This window comes from Empidonax traillii, unplaced genomic scaffold (genome assembly GCF_003031625.1).
Source record: "Empidonax traillii isolate 1590-97213 ecotype Southwest subspecies unplaced genomic scaffold, ASM303162v1 scaffold677:size394641, whole genome shotgun sequence".
NCBI classification, from domain to species: Eukaryota; Metazoa; Chordata; class Aves; order Passeriformes; family Tyrannidae; genus Empidonax; species Empidonax traillii.
Genome location: NW_020955870.1, coordinates 133,996 through 154,311, shown reverse-complemented (window position 1 = coordinate 154,311; position 20,316 = coordinate 133,996). Strand labels below are relative to the sequence as shown.

Sequence of the window (20,316 nt, the reverse complement as noted above, 5' to 3'; positions counted from 1 at the left end):
ATAGTACTAATCAGAAAGTATGGCATTTATAGTATCTTAATGGCATGCACCCAAAATAGATTCTAGTTATATCAGCAAGTTGACAAGCTCACAGGGTACAGATAACTCTTGTAATTAATTTCTAAAAGTCACAGGAACTGTAAAGTTGGTGTGGGTGGAGTTCACTTTTTTATTGAAATAATAAAGTGCTGGAATCACATTTACCCTGGCATTATTATAGACTTACTTGAAAGTAAATTAAATCAGAATTTGGCTTCCCAACACTGTTAGGATAAAACTGCTAATTTTCCTCTCTTATGCTAATGATTCTGAGAAGTATGGGCTCTAATTAGAACATGAATAGAGAACACATTGTGACCTGCTGGTTCTTGAGGTCTAATGAGTGTAACTTTCTGAGGTACATCCATTCTAAATCACTTCCTTAAATAGGTCACATCACTCACTATGCTGGTACCACGCATTCATTAGAGAAGCCCAGGACAGTAATTCCTATAATTAAAGTTACCCAACATTTTCATGATAAAAACATGTTCTTAATTTCTTATAGGTTTAACAGGCATTAAGACTCGGAAGTAAAATTTTCTGTAATGGATATCTGTATCAGAAAAAGGACCTAAATTAAAAATGTAATTATTGTTTTTTAGGTACTCATATAGTGCGTAATTACTCTCACACATTTTCAATATTAGTGTTTGGCTTAGATTGTAGGACATGTCTGCTTTGGGACAGGAACTTAATTCCATAAAGCCTGGAGCGAAATCAGCCATATTGTATATCCCTGAAAATCATAGTTTTTGTGTGAATAGAGACATGCTAATGCTTTTGGCTAAATTCTCTGTGAATTCTCAGCACCAAATGTTCTCCAAAGAAGAGGTACAGACAAGGTGTAGACCCCTGCACAGACTCAGGCTGCCATGTGGACATCATGCAGCTGCCAGCACTAGTGCTGTTAAGTTGCCAGCGGGCATGCACTGAAAAAATCTTCAAAGCTGTTCAAAGTTTGAGGTCACGATCAGAGGATATGCTAAAATCAGCTTTAAGTCAGCTGGGCTCAAGTAAAAATTGTTGCAGCCTAATGACCAGAGTTTGAGTAGCCTGCGGCTGGCTCTAATTTAGCAGTGTTGGTGCTCTCTGTTGCGTGCTGTGACATCAGGTGTTCCAGGCCCTGAACCAAAGGCCTGCCTGCTACTTTCTCCTTACTTTCTGTCCTACCCACTCACATTCCAGGGTCTGGGTAGGTGATCTGTGGTGTCAGACCCCATAGGTCTTCATAGGATCCCATTAGGTGCTTCCTGGATATTTTCTTGGCTGTTGTTAGTGGTCAAAAGTTGCATTCAGTCTATAAAAAGTTGTATTTAGTCTCCAGCTGCAGCTGTGGCTGTACCCATCATGATGAAAATCCTGTTCCGCTCAAAATTTTATGCAAAGGGCATTGAGGTTGTTGGGCATTTCACAGCTGCCTTGTGAACAGGATGTTTGAGACAGTGATGATAGCCCAGTCCTCTCAAAGCTTTTCCTCTTCAGGGAGCAAATGTGATGGTGCTTACTGAAGAGCTGACAGCTCAACCTCGTTTTTTAGCCTCCTTACAGAGACTGTGTATCTGGCTTTGCATTCAAATACTTTGTATTCACACTCTGCACCAAACACGAAATAATTAATTATTAATATCCTAAAATAATTTTCTCTGCTATGCCTCCTTTATTTTGTGTCTTGGATACTCTCCAGAATTTAGACAATCTAATTACTAGATTTTTTTCTAGACAAACAATAATTTTCTCTTTCCCTCACTTAGCTCCAGAAAGGAGAGTTTTCTGCTGAGATGTAACCCAAACATTTCTGAAGCCTTGCTATGTGTCCCCCAGGTATCTGTGGATACCACAGCCAGAGCCTCACCCTCATGGAAAACAGGGATGACTTGCTCAGGACCATGTAGCTTATTGACTAGTAGCAAGTTTATTTAAGCCAGGAAAGGATGACAGGACCCATCTTGGGTGAAAAGCAATACTCTTAACGGTATTTTTCTTCTGAATTAGTAGGCAAAGAGTAAAAGGTCCTGTGCAGGGCCAGGAGTTGAACTGATAATCCTGGTGGGTCCCTTCCAGCTCAGGGTATTCCGTGAGCCAATGTTCAGGCCGGCAGCGCCCCAGAGCAGCCGCGGCACCGGCAACCTTTCAGCTCACGGCCCGCTCGGCTGGGCCCTGCGGCCACGGAGGAGGAGAGCAGAGAGACGGAGACAGGAGGGCCGACACACGGGGATGGCGACTGAGCCGCCCGGCAGAGGCCGCGGGGCCCAGGACGGACCGGGCGGGACCATGAGGGGACGGGGCGGGGCCTCCCCCCGCGCACGCGCGGAGCCGCCCCGGAGCCGCCGTACATCGGCGCGTGCGCAGCGCGCGGGGCGCGCGGTGCATTGTGGGCGCGGTCGCGGCAGGAAGATGGCGGACCTGGCGAACGAAGGTAGGCGGGAGTTGTGGCCGCCGCTCCCCGGCCCGCACCGACCCCCCCAACCCCCCCGGCCCCCCGACTCCGTCCTGCGGTCCGCGCTCAGCGCCGCGCCCGGGCACGGGCCCGTTCTCGGGAGCGTCTTCTCCCCGCGGCCGCCTCGCCCCCCGCGGGCCGAGTGGCCGGACAAAGGGAGCGCCCGGCGGGGCCGCCGCGCTGTCCGCGGGGCGGGGGCCGGGCCAGGTTGGCCCGCAGGTGCCTCCCACTGGGCGGTGGCCCCCCAGGGGCGGGACGGCGCTCCCTGGGCGCGGACGGCGGGCCCGGTGCCGGGCACGGGCCCCCGGGGGGGGTCGGAGCCGCTTTGGGCCCCGCCTTGTCCAGGTGCTTTCAGGAGTCATTGTCCACAACTTTCGCTCTGCCGTAAACCTTTACTTCGCTTACACTCTTGTTAATCCTTTCTCCAGCTAAGAGAATAATAGAAGCGGTTATATAAAACGAGGTGAGGTATCGTAACAGATGTATTATTTTTTTGAGCTGAAAATATCAAAAATCTGTTAGTAAAGTGGTTGGATTTTTTTTTCTGAAGAGGATGAGGAGAACCTGGGCTGCAGTACTGCAGGATTTGGGTATTCTGGCCCAAGGTGTGTACAGTGATGTTTCAGGTGTCAGTGGGCATCTGTAGTTTGCCTTTGGAAATGACCAATATCCTTCAGTGTTTCTGCAAACGCCAGTTTGCCCTGGCTGTCTCTGTTTCTTGTTCTTCTCAGGTAATGCAAGAGGGGAAGAAATGCCTCGAGGGAGGTGAATGAAGAGGTGCAAGGCCCCTTTTTCAAGACTGTTTCTTACATTTGAAGTGTGCATCAGTGGCAGTTACAGTTCTGATATTAATATTAAAAATAGGAAGGAAATATTTGCTGTAGGTACAGCCTTTGAAGTCGAGGCCTTCAAGCAGCTGACAATACAGCTGCAGTTAAGTTATTTGACAGATCCTGTGATGCAGCATGTTGGCTTCAAGATGAGCTGTCAGTGCCCAGGGAGGCATGATAAGTGGTCTCAAGAATGATCTTAATGACAGTATTTACGTACTGTCGTTATAATGACCTTATAATGATTTTTGATGGGTTATTATATTCTTTTAGAACTAGAAGCTTGGGAATAACTGTTTTATGTCATACAAGCCCCTGACTTTACCTCCCCTTTCTACTGGGGAACATTAGGCTCACCAGTGCATACCAGGTTACCAACACTTATTGCATCTTTTGATGCCAAATTAAATATTTCTGCCCTTACCTCTATTTCTTCAGGGTCTTGTCTGGATGGCAGGGGGGGAGTGTGATCCCATCCTTACATTTTCATCTGAACCTTTTCTCTTCAGACCCTTTTCTTCCTCCAGTGACTTCCCTCACTTTCTGATCCTTTTAGTTTATATTTGCATCTCCTTCCCTAGTTGTCATCTTCATCCTTTTTGTTCTGTTTCTTCTTGCAATAGGAACGTGATACAATCTTTTGTAACATTAAGCAGGATGAGCTCACTTTGGAACTTTTGTCTTCTGCTCTTCTAATATCATCGGCTGTTGTTAGTTTTTTTTCCTCCAGTTCCATTTTTGAGGCATATGTTCTTTCTGTAACAGTGGAAGTACATGCATTTTCTGGAATTGGCATCTTTCTGCTGAGGCTCGCTGAATTCTGTAGTCTTTCTACTCACCTTGGTTGCAGTCTGTCATGTCTGTCGTGGTGAGGGTCTTCTCAGGTGACTGTTCTTGCCATTCCTAAACACTTCAATTTGTTTTATTTTTCCATTGTTGTCGGTGAATGCTTCACTTGCTTGTGTCCAGGTATTTTCATTTGAATATATGAAGTAACTATTTTGCTGCTGATAGCAAAGTATTTTGCTAAAATATTCCTTGATCTTCTGATTCGTATTGGTCTCAGGTCTGAAGTATTTGATAGCTAAATGTTCATGTTCACAAACCAAGTGTGGTTACAGCAAAGCTCTTAATGTTCCTTAATCTTGATTGATCTGTACAACAGAGCTATCTCAATCATACTTCACTGTGAGGTGTGAAGCTAATTATTCTTTGACACACAGTAGACACGAGTACCTAGAAAGAGGCTTCAGCCATTCTTTCAAACTGTGTAGTATGTTTACTTTTCTTGTCTGTTCATGCAGGTGAAACTCAGTCTTACCCATCTGATTACTTCAGCAAACCTTCTTCTGCCCTTAAAAAGTTCTGGGGTTTGTGCTGTCTGTGTCCTCTCATTTTACTAATGCAAAGCTTTTTTAACCATTTTTTTTTCCATGACACCCCTTTGTTTCAATTTGTTAATTGGTCTTTCTGTTTTCAACAGTATATTAGTTATCTTTACCTTCTAAGTTGATATCTCTTAATACTATGGAATGTCTTAAATCACTGCTGAGCTGTCAGTACTGCCTCCAAATAATCATTCCACTAATGTCCTTACGACTTCAACCTATTTTAATGGATGGTCTTTCTGTGATAGCTTTCTTCAGCGCTACAAAAGCATTTCCTCTAATGTGTTCATAACTACTTTATTTTTTTCATTCTAATTGTTCCTTGAATTTTTTCCATTCACTTGTCTTTCCTTTTTCTCTAGTGAGTTGGTGAAACTGTTCCCCTACCTCTTTTTAGTGGAGTGATGGCCAGCTGTATCTTGACAGAAGAAGGTTGTTGGCTTAAGGGGGTCCTCTACTGCAGAGAAGGGGGGTGAAGGATCCTAGTACCACTTTCCAAAGACTCTTGTACTGTGAAGTTTCATAGGAACAGATCCTGATCTTGGTATTGCCCCTCATGATGAGAGGAGATCAGCTGATAAGTGTGGAGCTAATGAAGAGGAGAGAGTAACTTCTCCCCATCCGTGTGAAGTTTGATCGACTTCATTGCAAAGATTTAGTGACACTTGGGACTGTCATTGTGAGGTTAATTATTGAAAACCAGGATTTTGGAATGGTAGGCATAATTATTGTTACTGCTGTATAAAGTGGTTACTGAATGCTCTTAGAAACTTTCTCTGACTTGTTCTTTGGTGTTCTAGCTGGATCGTGTCTTAAAACTGACACTTCACACATGTGGCAGTGAATTATCAAAGAACCAGCAGCTTCATGTCAGCCCTATAAATTCATGTGAACTCAAATGCTTTTCTCATTAACTTGCCACTAATACACAACTAGTAGTTTGCTTGTCTATAATTTTCTGCTGAAGCTGCACTCTAGCCAACAGAATCTCCTTTTATGGGGAATGAAGTGCTTTATCTTTTCAGTAGCTGAAAGGTGATACAAATTTTTCTCAGGGCTAAAATTTGATGGATGTTTTCAGGATGTGCCTGCAACTTCACTTTATGAGATCATTAAACATACAGTTTATCATCATAATAGTTTTACTGTATGTAACTGCCTTAAATTAATTTAGAGGCTGGAGAGCAGTGCCGGGAAAGGGCCCTGGGGGTGCTGGTGGGTGCCAGTTGTCCCTGAGTCAGCAGTGCCCTGGCAGCCAGGAGGGACATCCCTGTCCCAGGGGGCATTAGGGAGGGGATTGTCCCACCCTGCTCTGCCCTGGTGTGGCAGAGTACATCTTGAGTCCTGAGGTCAGTTAGGGGTATCACAATATAAAAAAGACGTTAAGTTATTGGCATCCAATGGAGAGCTACAAGGGTGAGGGGTCTGTCGGGGAAGCCTTGTCAGGAGTTGCTGAGGTCACTTGGCTTGTTCAGCCTGGAGAAGATGAGATGGAAGTGAGATCTCGTTGTGGTCTTCAACATCTGCCCCTTCCTTCCCCCCCACCCCAGGGCAGCAGAGGGCCAAGTATGAATCTCTTCATTCTCGTGGCCAGTGACAGAACTTGAGGAAGTGGCTGGAGCTGAGTTGGAGGAGGTTTAGGTTGGGTATCAGGAGAAGGTTTTCACCTGGAGTGTGGTTGGGCACTGAACAGGCTCCCCAGAGAAGTGGTCACAGCCCCAAGCCAGTCAGAGTTCAAGAAGCATTTGGACAATACTCTCAAGTCACATGGTGGGATTGTTGGGGTGTCCTGCACAGCACCAGGAGTTGGACTTGGTCATCCTGATGGGTTCCTTCCAGCTCAGCATATTCTTTGATTGTATGAAGTGTACAGAAGATGAGTGATCTGAAGCATTTCCTTTCAGAGTAATCAGTATCATTTCTTTGCCACATTTGGATGATGCTTTTGGAGAAAGGAAGGTGTGTTGTTACTTTGAGGGAAAGGCAGCACTCACTACTCTCTAGAAACAAGACCTTTTTTTTTCCCCATGGTGACTTCAGATAGGTTAGTGGGTAGAATAATTCACACCCAAACACCATAAAGAACTATTTCATTTACAAGACAGAACTATCTAAATGCTTTAATAATTTTTGTTAATGCTTTTTTGGAGTTCTTTATAAATATTGTATCTATGTTGCAAAGTATTTGGGCTCCCTCGGGGTTTTCTTCTTTCTCTCATGTGAAAATAAGCTACTTTTTTCCATTTCGGACTTGTGACATTTGCTTTATATGAAGTTTCTGATCTAAACTTGTAAAATTACCTAATTTTGCAGAGGGTAACTTATTGCTATTAATGCCACAAGGGCTTGGGAAATGAAGTAACACATGCTCTGCAGACACTTAAGATTTGTGCTTTAAATGTGATGTAGGAAAATTTTATTTAATCTTAACTATTAAAGGTAGCTGTGGAAGTAGCCTGCTAACTCATGCTATGGGAGACAAAAAAAAGAACAGTTTGAAGATGAACGAGATCATATGATATTTTACTTCATAGACAGCAACTTATCAAAGTTTTAAAAGTGAGGCAGAAGTATCTCTTTTCCCAGTGTCATTTATATTAACCATGACATCACTTGTGTAGTGTGGCCATAAGTGATCCAGTCACCTGTCTTGTTCTTTCTCACATGAAGTGTAGTTTGACTTTGCTTGTGGGGGTCTTTTTGCAGATCAGCTCTTGGAGTGGCATCTTGGTCTTTCTTTCAGTCTATTTGTAGCTATTGAAAGAGAATCTTTTGTTATCAACATCTTTAGAATTTTATAGTCCTGCAAATTGCCCATATCTCTTAATATGTTGTATTTATCGTGACTATTCTGCTCTTCATAATGCAAATAGAATAATTAAGGTGAAAAAACTCCCAAGAACGCTTTTGTGGCCTGCACTGTTCCAATAAGCATAATTAAACCTAACTTTGAATTTACATTTTTCTTGTCTCTCAGATAAAACTAGATCAGGCTTATCAGGTGAGAAGTTACCACTCTTGAGTATATTAATTCAGTTAACACCTTAATTGCTTTTCTCCTTTTTATCACTCGTTCATTGTTCACAGGTGTGGACACTTTCTCTCAGGTGATTTATTGTAATGAGTTAAAGTCGAGCAGCAATTTTCAATTGTTAAAATGCTTCTGGTGTTACAGAGTGCTTTGAGATCCAGGCAAGGGCTTAGTTGCCAGGAAGGTGCTCAGTGCTTTTCTTTTTTTTCTGCCTCTCACGTAGTTTTCCATATAATCGGACACTATTGCATTTCTAGGTGTAACTTGGAGTAAATTTAAAAAGGTGTTTGAAACATTGTAGTTCTTAGCTCTAGAAATAAATTCTCCTCTTAATAACCTAGCTACATCTGGTGAGGTGTTGGAAGTTGTTTTCATGACATGGGGCCTGTGTTCCTTCTAAAATTTAAAGATTAATATGAGTCACCAAGATGTTGGGTGATATGGGTTGCATGTTCTTTGAGGAGAGGCTGGGGGAGCTGGGTTTGTTCAGTCTAGAGAAAAGAAGGCTTCAGAGAGGCGTATTTGGAGCTTATCAGGCTCTGTTGAGAAGGTTGTGAGAGAGACAGACCCAGGCTCATTAGAGCAGTGTAAGTTGGAAGGACAAGAGACAAAAGATGAGAGGTGGAATGAGATGTTTGGACTGGAAGTAGGGGAAAGGTTGAGTTTTTGTGGGGTTGGTGGGTTCTTTTCCGCCACAAGGGCAGTCAAGCAGTAGAAGAGATTACCCTGGGAGGCTGCTCAGCCTCTATCATTGGATTTTAAGACCAGGCTAGATAACCTGATTAACCTGGCCTGACTTCAGGTCATAACTGACCTTACTTGGAGCAGGAGGCTGGACTAGAGACCTCCAATCTGAATTATCCTGTGCCCTTATGGTAGAGAGGCAATGGTCTCTAGTGAAGGAGACAACTGCTTTCTTGGCCTTTGTCACTGCTTTGCCATGGGATTTACTCTGTGAGCCTGAGAACTCTGCAGAGAAACACACCTCTGCAGGTGTTTCTTCTTGTTTTCATAGAATCTTAGAATGTTTTGGGTTGGAAGAGAGCTTTGAAGGGTTCCAACACTCCCACAGTGTGCAGGGATACCTTCCACTAGGTCAGGGTGCTCTGAGCCCTATCCAGTCTGGCCTTGAATGTTGCCAGGGATGGAGCTCCATGAAGCAACCTATGCCAGTGCCTCACCACCCTCACAGTCAAGAATTTCTTCCTAATATCTAATCTAAGTTTGCCTTTTGTCAGTTTGAAGCTATTCCCCCTTGTCCCCAGTCCCTCTCCAGCTCTCTTGGAGTCCCTTTAGGCACTGGAAGGGGCACTAAGGTCTCCCTGGATCCTTCTCTCCTCCAGGTGAACACCCTCAGCTCTCCCAGCCTGTCTCCAGAGCAGAGGGGCTCCAGCCCTTGGGCCATCTCTGTGGCCTCTTCTGGACTTGCTCCAGCAGCTCCACATCCTCCTGATGCTGGGGCCCCAGATCTGGATGCAGGATTCCAGGTGGGGTCTCACCTGAGTGGGTCAGAGGGTCAGAATCCCCCCTTCACCTGCTCCCCCATGCTGTGGGGATGAGCCCAGGACACGAGGGCTTTCTGGGCTGTGGGTGCCCATAGTCAGGTGATACTGAGCTTCTCATCCACCAATATGCCCAAGTCCTTCTCAGGGCTGCTCTCAATTCCTTCCCTCTTCAGCCTGTGTCTGTGTTTGGGGTTGCCTTGACCCAGGTACGGGAGTTGCACCTGACCTTGTAGGATTCTGTAAGGTTTGCACAGGCCCACCTCTCCAGCTTGTCCCGGTCCCTCTGGATGGCCCATCCCTTCCCTCCAGCACATCAGCTGCACTACACAGCTTGGTGTCATTGGCAAACTTACTGTGGCTTCCCTCGATGCCACTGTCCATGGCACTGACAAAGATGTTAAACAGTGCTGGTCCCAAACTTGGACATTCAGCTGTTGACCCCCACTCTGAGTGTGACAACCAGCCAGTTCCTTATCCAGGGAGTGTTCCCTCTGTCAAACTTATGTCTCTCCAATTTAGGGACAAGGATTTCCTGTCAAATGTTGTACACAAGTCCAGGTAGATGATGTCAGTTGCTCTTCCCTCATCCACCCTCTTACAGAAGGCCACCAAATCTGTCAGGCATGGTTTGCTGTAAGTGAAGCCGTGCTGGCTGTCACCAGTTACCTCCTTATTTTCCATGTGCCTTAGCACAGTTTCCAGGAGGATCTCCATGATCTTGCTCGGCACAGAGGTGAGACTGACTGGCCTATAGTTCCCCAGGTCTTCCTTTTTTCCCCTTTTCAAAAATGGAGATTATGTTTTGTAGTCTGTGGGAACTTTACCAGATGACCATGACCACTGGCCACTTCTTCTGCCAGTTCCCTCAGGACCCTTGGATGCATGTCATCAGGTTCCATGGTCTTGGGCACCCTCTGGTTCCTTTGATGGTCTCAAACCTGTTCTACAGCAGGCAGTCCATTCTGCCAGTCCCTGCCTTTACCTTCTGTAACTCAGGCAGTGCATCTGGAGCACTTGTTGGTGAAGACTGAGTCAAAAATGTCATGGAGTACCTCAGCCTTCTCCATATCCCCAGTAACCAGGTCTTCTATTTCCTGCCAAAGAGGGTCCACGTTTTCCCTAGCCTTTCTCCTGTCACCCGTGTACCTACAGAAGCTTTTCTTGTTGCCCTTGATCCCTCAGATTTTTTCAGTAATGGCTCATTCCATGATGCAGTGAAGGTCTGACATCTCGTAGCTGCCAGAGGTGCACTTGCTGCTATGGTTGTGTTGTTATGAATGGGTGTTTGACTGGCTGTGGGAAATAGGGTTGAAATGGGAGAGTTTGCTACAGGTAATAATGCTCATGTATCTAAGTTAAAAATCTCACATTAAAGAGTGTGTATGAGTTGAGGATATGAGATGAGTTGAAGTATCTCTGCCTGAGCCATCGAGGTAGTAGTTTCTGTTTCTGCGTTTTGGCTTCAAAGGCTTGTGAAGGAAACTGAGAAGGTTTAATAGTACACGTTTTTCTGACAGCACATGGGGCATTTATTGATAGTTAATGACTTGACAGTAAAATATGTTAAAGAAATTGAGCCTGTGAAAGCCAGCTCTCAAGTTTTTTGTAGTTATTCATGCAGGTTGAAATATCTGTAACTCGGGAATAAATGGCAGGAAGGAGTTCTGTGGATTCAGTTGGTTTTCAGACTGATTTGACAGCCTACCACCATTCAGGTTTGTACGAGTTCCAGATCTTCAGATTGGAGAGGTACTGCCTCTGACATTAATTACTGAAGGTTTGCTTTCCTTCTTACGTGGTTGGACTTTCTCAGAGCTCTACATAAAGGCATTTAAAAAATGTAACTAAGAATCAGAACCAAAAGCTGAAGCAGGACATTTTAATGGAAAATTCGGCACTAGTGTTTTTTACCATGTGAGGTAATGGATGATTGAGGGGAGTAATATTTTGCTTTTAATGCCTTCAATGAAAATGTTTCCCCAAAACTTAAATAAGGCTCAGAAAAATATGCTGTGTTTAATGAAGGTGGTTGGATTAGACAGTCTTGCCTTGAGCTAGGAGGGAAATGTTTCCACTGTTGTGATCTTCTTGTAGACTTCAGCAACACAGTGAACAAGTATTCTCCTGTGAAATAAGTGCCTGAGTAAGCACTGATATAGTTGGTAGCTGTGAGTGCCTGCTGTCTTGTAGTCATTCCTGATGGATGCCATCCTGTTGGTTGATCTCACAGTCAACAGGAGTGACAGTGAGATTCCTGGAGCTTGGGTACTGGAGGACTGTGTTTCTTCAGTGGACAGAGACTCTCAGATGTTGAACCATCGTTCCCTTTTCCGGCTTGACTAGCATGCCTGGCCATAGTTTGCTTTACTAGATATTTTTTCCAGTCTCATTTGCTATAGCTGGACACAATCTCAAATATTTGGTTTTTTTCACTCTGTTTTATTCTTTGTTTTTGCATCTAATTTTTTTTCTGTGAACTTTCTGCTGTTCCTGACATCCCTCTTCTTTTTTCTCGAGTTGCCACTTTTTAATCGCCAGACTCCCATCTCGTATTTTTTTTGTATTCTTTGCATCAACTTCCAGTCTTTTGCCAGCTGTCCCATGTTTCCTCTGCTCTTTGCATTGTTGTTGGATATGGTTTTCTTATTGTTTACTTTCTTCTCTCTCAGTACTTCATTATTAAACACTAGACAAACAAGTAGGCCTTTTTTTTCAGCTCTCCTCGGTATCAGTGGAGTCTCTGGTAAGGTGTGCACGACACAATCAAGCCCCACGTTGTGGTAGATCTCCACACTGCCTGCTTTGGCAGAGGCCCTGCTGCAGCTGGAGCACTAATGAGAACTAAACTAGAGCACAGAAACGAGTGGCACTTTGAAGTCAAGGGTTTAAAGCCGGACCCTTGCCTGGGTAGAGCCTCCCACAAGCAGATTCTACTGAGGTCAAGGGGATCAAAAGTGATTCCTGGTTTGTTTCCACACAGTCTAGTTTTTGGGGCAGGTATCGAAGTTAAGGGTCTGTCGATGACCTTCATTAGTTGGTAGATTGTTTTTCACTTTTGAAATGGATTGTCTGCATTGCTTTTATTAATAAGCTTTTTTAAGATTCAGCACTACTTGATGAACAGAAGAACTTAAAAAATAAAGGGAAAAAAGAGCAAAATTATGTAGTGAGGAGCCTAATTTCTTGATCAGTTTTACCTTTTGTAGAACAAGTTATGCCAGTCTTGCAAGATCAGTCTTGCAGTGTTTTTGCTGGGTATCCCCCTGGCTTAGATCCACAGAAGAGTAGAAAGATGCTCTTCCACCCTCACAAATAAATGCACAGTTCTTGTAATAATTTTTGTAATTCTTTGTGTACATCAGCTAAAATTTCACTTCTTCAGCCAAACTGATGTAACAGCTATCAGTTCCCAAATGGACAGTCTCATCCCCTTTTTCTTAAATGCTAATCCAAGTGCTTTACTGATGCTGCAACTGATTTATGGAGGATTTTGTGATACTGTCCTATTTTTAGGTGCAAGGTAATTCTTCTTGATGGCTTTATATTTCTTTTTTATGGTAGCATCTCAAGTTCTGAAAGCTCTAAACATTTTAATTTTCTTACATGTCTAGATTTGTTTGTAAGACTGGATAATTGCAAAAGTAGAAATTTTGCAAAGAAATTAGCCAAAATCCATCTCTCCCTAAATCCCACTGTTTCACTGCAGTGTCGTTCTGAAGACAGACTGCAGTATTGTACTCATCTTTAGCCCTGAAAACAGGAGGGTTGCTGACTGCACAGTGTGGATGCAAATACAACTCATGCACCAGGTGCATCAGGTTGTTAAACTGCCGAGAAAGCTCACCTCTGCTCTATCCACACACTGCCCTGTGTGTGGATCCTCTGCTCTATCCACACACTGCCCCCGTGTGTGGATCCTTTTGTTATTAGGGACATTGAGGGAGTTGTGAGATCATGAAGGACAATGGTAACATACACTCATTTTAGAAATTAATTCTGCTCTTGCAAAGTAAATGCTGATGTGCTTACTTAGAAAATAGTGTCCTGCTAATATTTGATTCAGAGCTTTAAGTAGAAAGCAGATGTGCTCTTAAATTATGCCAAAAAGACTGATCCCTCTGTATAATATGCATGAAATATTTGGTTTTAGATGTGCAAATGTGGATTTGAGACCTCTCTAAAGCTTTCAGTGATAATGAAATACAAGTGTAATCAAGTGTCAGGTGTCCTTTAAGGAAGGGGTATGTGGAGGTGTACAGCAAACTCTCTTTTCATTAATGTGTGATGATGGGGAAGGAAGAGCATTTGTTCAGCTTGTAAACAACTGCAGCAAAGGGTCTTTTCCTCCTGAGGTACTGAAGTACAGTACTGGTTGGAAAGACATCTGGAGGGGAAAGACAAATAGTTTTCAGATATTGATTCTATTGTTCTCCTTAAAACACCCCTTTTTCCTTATATGTTGCTGGGAGCTGGTGGAAAAAATATGTGTAACTGAGATTTAACTGGTTTAAGGTTTATTGTTGGTAAAGGCATCACAGAACATAACGTTTTCATATTAGTTACTAATGAATGTGGTTGGAAAAAACCCCAATGATTTCTCTTTTTACAGAAAAACCTGCCATTGCTCCACCTGTCTTTGTATTTCAGAAGGATAAAGCACAGAAGGTAAGGAGATGTTGACACGGTTTTTTATTTATTTTGTTCTTAGCCTTGACTCCTTCCATGGTGATCAGCCCTTTGTCTATATTGCTGTGAAATTGAAGATGGATAATAGAGCATTAACATTATTAGTGGGCATGGGGCAAGAAGGTACTGAGAGGCTAAAAGTGGGAAGATGTATCATGGTAGCACAATACAGGTAGCTCCTCAGACAGAAAATGGACCACGGGAGAAAAAGTATCTGTGAAGGTGTGTCTTGAACATGTGGCAAAGGAACACTGACAGTTGAGTTGCATGAGAAATATAAAGTTTCTTTTTCTGATAATCATGTTAAGATAAAGCAAACAAAGCTGGTCTAGATTATTGTTTTTCACCTCAGTATGTGTAAATGTCTCTCATATCTTTGGTTAGCAGGCTGTAAAGTGTTAGTTACCTTGGGAAATGGTAATCCAGTTCCCTCATCTCAACATACTCCAGTTTTTAATTCTACCTGGTCAATAGTAAAAGCTATTAAGATTTGGGGGAGAGGAAAAATCAAGGTTACCGTTGTTTCACTTGACGATGGTGGGAACCCAGAGAAGTGTACTTGTGTACACACAATGCACTTTCTGTTGGATCACTGGATTGCTATGTTACCTGTGTAATCAGATAATGTTTGAATTGAGATACTGAACCATTTTTCAGTTGATAGCTTTTCTTTGGTTTGGAACAAGTACCAGCCTTGAGCTTTCTCACAGGTTCAGTAGGCATATTCATCATCAGAGCTTGAAATCTTTTCTTAGCTTGGGAAGGATTTAAATTTGCTCTTCTAATATTGACTAATCAAATTAAATCTACCTGAGAGTAAGTACTTTTGAGACGTTCTTTCAGTTAGAGTTTTTACAGTGATTGTTTGCATGTACTTTGGAGTGAAGGGAGTGCTAGTGCTTGCACTATCCATTTGGATCACATTTGCTTTTAGGAAACAGCTCCAATTGCCCACTGTTGCTTAGACTGTTGCTGAAGTGCCTTCTGAGATGCATCATGGTGAGTGTTCTCCCCAGGTGTCCTTCAGCCCAGCAGTGCTTCCATGATTAGTCTGGAAGCAGTGATCATAGCAGTGTGCAGCTCAGGCAGAGTGATGTGGTCCTGTGTCCTTTTTTGCTGGCCTGGTCCTTACGTGCCAAGATGACAGTTCTTGTGCTCTCAAGTTCCTTCATGCTGTACCTTTGCTTCTGCACAGAGCGCACACCTCCAGTGGCCTGCACAGTCCGTGCCTTCAGTGTTAGGCTGTGCAAGCTTCTGCATTAAGCTGTGAGACACATCTGTTGTACTCTGATAGATCTCAAGAAAATATTTGTAAAAAAATATATTAATTAAAGGTTAAATGTATTTTTGGGCTGCCATAGAGGATCCAGGGAGAGAGAGATCTGTGATTGTCTTCTCAGCTGCTGGGAATTCTGAGGACTATGGTGGTGCTGAGCTGGTCGCTGTGTTCGGGACAACCTCTGCCCAGGCACAGCTGGAGTTGTGGGGTGAAGGGTCTGTGCATGTCCAGCCCTGTGGGTTCCCAAGCACCGTGAAGGTACAGGGGTTAGAGATGAGTTAGGAACTGATCCAAATGCCAACAGGTGGTGGTGCTGTCGAGGGGGGGTAGCCATGGTCACTCTGGACATGAAATAAGGTCTACATGGGCTGGGGATTAAGGCTTCTTCCTTGAAGCAGATCAGAAGGAGTCTGGCATCTGCCAGTTAGTTGCCAATTTTCAAAGTAGTAACAGGCGTAAATGCTTATGTTAAAGTGTGTATTGTATGGAGATACAGGATTTTCTTAAAGGGTTTCTTAAAGGGAGAGTGATTTTCTTAAAGGGTTTCTTAAAGGGAGAGTGATTAATAATTTTAGTAGCTTCTGTTGTGTGTATTTGACACTGGAGAGAAGGAGTGGTGGAAGCATCAGTGCTGCGCTTCTTGCAGTTTGATTAAATAAAGCTTGTGCCAGTAGCTGGTTTTTGGTGTATAGGTACAATAGTAATATAGTTAGAACATGGTTCTGTGAGCCAAAAGTAACCACCACTTAATCTGTACTGTATATATCAGAACACAGCATTCAAGCCAGCTTTGATCAACTTAATCAAGGAAAGGTGCCTCAGGTTACACGCTGGTTGAGACCTTTCACTGTATTTTCAGAAAAACATAATAGCCAAATGTTCCCATTAGCAGTTAACTCCATGAGTATTTTTGTAAAAGGTGGCTGGTTAAGTGCTTTGCCTGCCACAAAAGACTACCTCTATTAAAGTTAACGAGGAAATTCTATTAACAAAGGACTTTTTCCTAGAGCAGTGTTTTGAAGAAAATGCCAACATAACTTCAAAATAACTGGTAAACAAGACACTTTTTGAATATGTAATTTCTCTGTGTAAATTGCAATTTTAATTTAGTCTGTCAAGTCACTTTTTTTCTGTTAGTGAAAGTGTTCATGGAGGCTTTTCAGTACTGACACAGCAGTTTGACAGTAAACCGGGGTGAGGAAAAGCACTGCATTGTGTATTCAGTTGTATGTGTGTATTCAGTATGGTGATTGCCAAGATGTTTGCCTAGTGCTCTTCCACATGAACCAGGACATCCTGAGCAGAATGACCATTTTGCAGAGTCTGCAGACTCTCTCAGTATTACAGCTGGGTGTATATAATTCAGTGATCTTACTGCCTTTTTTGAAACTAACAGTGTCTACTGGTAAGGTAAACAACATTATTTTTCTAGAAATCTCTACTTAAGTTTGTGCTTGTAAGGTATCAGATATTTGGGTCACACCAACCCGATGGAACACTCCAGGTTTGGGGCAGAGTGGCTGCAAAACTGTGCAACAGAGCTGGGGGTGATGGTCAGTGGTGGGCTGAACATGAGCCCAGGTGGCCAAGGAGGCCACTGGCACCCAGCCTGTACCAGCCACAGTGTGGCCAGCAGGACCAGGGCAGTGACTGTCCCCCTGTGCTGGCACTGCTGACACCTCACCTCAAAACCTGGTTTCAGTTTACGGCCTCTCATGACCAGAAAGACATTGAGGGTCTGGAGCGTGTCCAGAGGAGGGAACAGAGCTGGGGAAGGCTCTGGAGCGCCAGGAGTGGCTTGTGGGGGCTCAGCCTGGAGAAAAGGAGGCTCAAGGGGAACCTTCTTGCTCTTCACAACTCCCTGGCAGGAGGGTGGAGCCAGGTGGGGGTCAGGCTTTGCTCTCAGGGAACAAGGGACAGGACCAGAGGAAGTGATCTCAAGTTGTGTTGGGGTGGTTTAGGTTGGATATTAGGAAACATTTCTTCACCAGAAGATTGTCTAGCCCTTGCACAGACTGCCCAGGGCAGTGGTGGAGTTCCCATTTCTGGAGGGATTTAAAAGCCATGTGGATGTGTCACCTGGGGACATGGTTAGTGGTAGTCTTGGCATTGTTGGGTTGATGTTTGGACTTGATGATCTTAGAGATGTTTTTCAGCCAGAATGATTCTATAGTTCTGTGATCTGTTTCTCCATTAGAAGTCGGCAAATACTCAGCATGTTGTAGGACAAAGTTCATATTAGTCTAGAAACTAATTTTATAACTTGTCTTCCACCTAAGGTTTTATACACTTTAATAGAACATCAGAACTTGCAGTTTGTCATGTTGATTTAGAGGGGACCAAAAGTGCATGGTGTTCATAATGCTGCCTCCAAATTTTTTGTTCAGTGAGGAGGTTCAAGTTGTTTTCTTTTGCAGTTAAAGGCAGGATTAGTCTATCTGTTTTCGTTTTCATTATAGATATCAATTAATGGTGGATGTCAAGTTGGCTGTTTCTACATTTGAGTGAGTCTCCATTTTTGTGATTTTCATATATCCTTAATACGTTGAGAACTGTTTTTACAATGTGTGAAATAGAGATAGCCTCGCAGATATGTGAGTGTTAGCACTGCTGTTCATATTTCTGACAGGCAGAGTTTCTAATGCTGATGATAGTTGGAAAATTGCATCAGCTTAAGAGGACTCAAACTGTTAAGGTCTGAAAACAACACAAAGTCCGAACCTCGTTATGTTAGGCATAGAGTATTTCTGTTATTCCATTATCTATCCCAATAACTTATTCACGAGCTATGCTGTGCTTTCCACATCACTTTTTGAGTTGAATATTTCAGTTGATGGATATAACTTATTCTGTGATTAATGTTAGACACTTGTTTGACTTGTGTTTCTGCTCTGAAACTAGTTTTAGCTTTGCCATAAAACCATTTCATGACAAGTTTCTGGCCATAGGTTACTTGAAGTTATTTTCTGAAGTTAACTTTTAACATGCATTTCTGAGATGTAAGCATTCTGGTTTTTTGGATTTACACATTTTTAAGCAAGTATAATTGCTTGAACGAATTTAACGCCGTAGTGTTGTAAAGAAACATGTTGTCCAAAAATGCTTTTGTAGTAATGTCCTTTGTTCTGCAAGTGTGAGCTGTGGTGATCTTTCTGGTCCTTACTGATTCTCATCATGTTAGGATCATCAGGACCTCCCTAGTCTCAAGTACAAGAAAAAGTAGATATGCAACTGTGACTTAAAAATGTTTATGCTTGGAAACAAGCCATTGTCTGTGGTGTAGCTTGTGCCTTGTCCTATTCCCTTTGCCAGCCTGGGCTAGGATAATGGTAGAATATAGAAAAGAACACTTTAAATGAAAAAGGACAGCTTGTTGTATGACTAGTTTTGGTCAGTGTACTGCTTTCTGTAGGTGAATTGGTAGTGCTGAGCTTTGAAGGACGACTCTGAAAGAAAATAAGTTACATGATTCTTGGGTTGTGTTCCATTCTGAAGTGGTACAAAGAGTTTAAGGCCTGACTGGCATCTGGGTCCTAAAGATGAAGGCTCTGGAGTGAATAAGGGTTTACGTTGTTAAGTTGTTCTAGCTGTCATCACAGTCTTAACTGTGGAGTTTTAAGTAGGTGTTGAGTTGTAAAAGGGATTTAGATGATTAGAAAGATGATTAGTGATTTAGATGATTAGAAAGATGTCATTTGCAGGTGGTCTGGAGAGCAAAAGCGTGAGCTAGAAAGAATAAAGATGATATGTAAAGTAGGGATTAGTTGAAGTCTTGATTTGATGTATTGTTATTTGGAAATGTTTGATTTTGGTGGTTTGAGGAGATCTAGACTAGAAAATGTTGTTCATGCTGTAGGCATGACTTGTAGGTTTAGGATGGTGGCAGACAGAGAATTGTGGATGAAGTAACTTATTTATGGAGAGGCAAAGCATTCCCTTGGCCAGGCTCTCTCAGCATCCTTAGCACAACTGCCAAGAGACTTTGTTAGGGATACCTAATTGAACTGAGTTGTAAGTCAATAGTATATTTAAGGAGTTCAAATCGATGCCTAAGAGTTCCTGATTATGAATACATTGCTGCTCTTAAAATAAGGGTCATGAACATATTTGGAGAGACAGTTGTGCAAGGTGAACCTTGGAGGAATATAGAGAGGTTGATAATGTCAGAGGCTGTTGAGCATACCTGAGGTCTTTGGCTCTAAGCAGGTAAAAAGTGTGAAAAGAGGTACTGAGGGTAGTCTTTTTAGGCCATTGGATAGGCTAGGGTGGGGAAAATGAGGAAAGGAGTTGCAAATAGCACAACTTAGAAATGTGAGGAAAAGCTGATCCAAGAGTGCCAGTCTTTATTGAAAATGCATATTATTTGCTTGTCTGTATTTGAGGGTTTTAACGTCCTATTATTATTCGTCTCTCTGTTGATCTTTGCCTTAGTATTTAGGAGACAGGAACAGATTTTTGCCAGGTTATCCCTAGAGCTGTACTTTATAAGGAATGTTTCTTGTAGAGAATAGGAGGCTCAAGGAAGGACACACATCTCAGACAAAACATTACAGCAAAAATGAAGAGAGTGAACTGTTCACAAGGTACAAAGAACTTCGAACAAGAACTTAGATCAGAATTCATGCAGTTAAGAGATTAGGAAACACTTTCAATAGCATGTGTGAATGAAGACTAAAATTAATTTTATGAGTTTGCAGTTTCCCTTGGATATGCTTTCTTGAGAACAGCTGTATAAACTTCTGCCTGGTGTAGTTCTGTTTTGACAAATCCATGAGTCCTTTGTTGGCTTTGTCTTTCATGACTTAAACCAACTAAACACTCCTAAATAGAATTCACAAAATTCTGAAACTTGTAGTAGTTTTTCATTAATTTATTTTTTCTAATATAATTTTATGTATTGACTTGGCCATGAACTTCTCATCTTGGCTTCAGATTTTTTGGCATAAGAGTGGTGATTGGCAATAATTCTTATTTTTTGTTTGTTTCTTTTGTGGGACATATTCCAGTCTTACTCAGGATAGGAATCAGAGTTACGATTGTTTCATTTTTTAAAATACTTGTCACCAATTATACTTATTAAAATCTGTTGGATGTTTAGCCCACTTTTAGGTGTTCTAA

The 20,316-nt window shown here is 42.7% G+C and overlaps 1 protein-coding gene across 2 annotated transcripts in view; it reads left to right on the top strand.

The window, feature by feature from the left end:
- Window positions 1-2,403: 2,403 nt before the first annotated feature.
- RANBP3 (RAN binding protein 3) overlaps window positions 2,404-20,316 on the top strand; it is a 48,855-nt gene continuing 30,942 nt past the window's right edge. For both annotated transcript variants that reach the window (XM_027899597.1, XM_027899596.1), the window contains exons 1-2: window positions 2,404-2,458; window positions 13,843-13,898. In XM_027899597.1, the coding sequence (XP_027755398.1) occupies window positions 2,437-2,458; window positions 13,843-13,898 (78 nt within the window). In that variant the 5' untranslated portion in view covers window positions 2,404-2,436. The remainder of the gene's footprint in view (window positions 2,459-13,842; window positions 13,899-20,316) is intronic.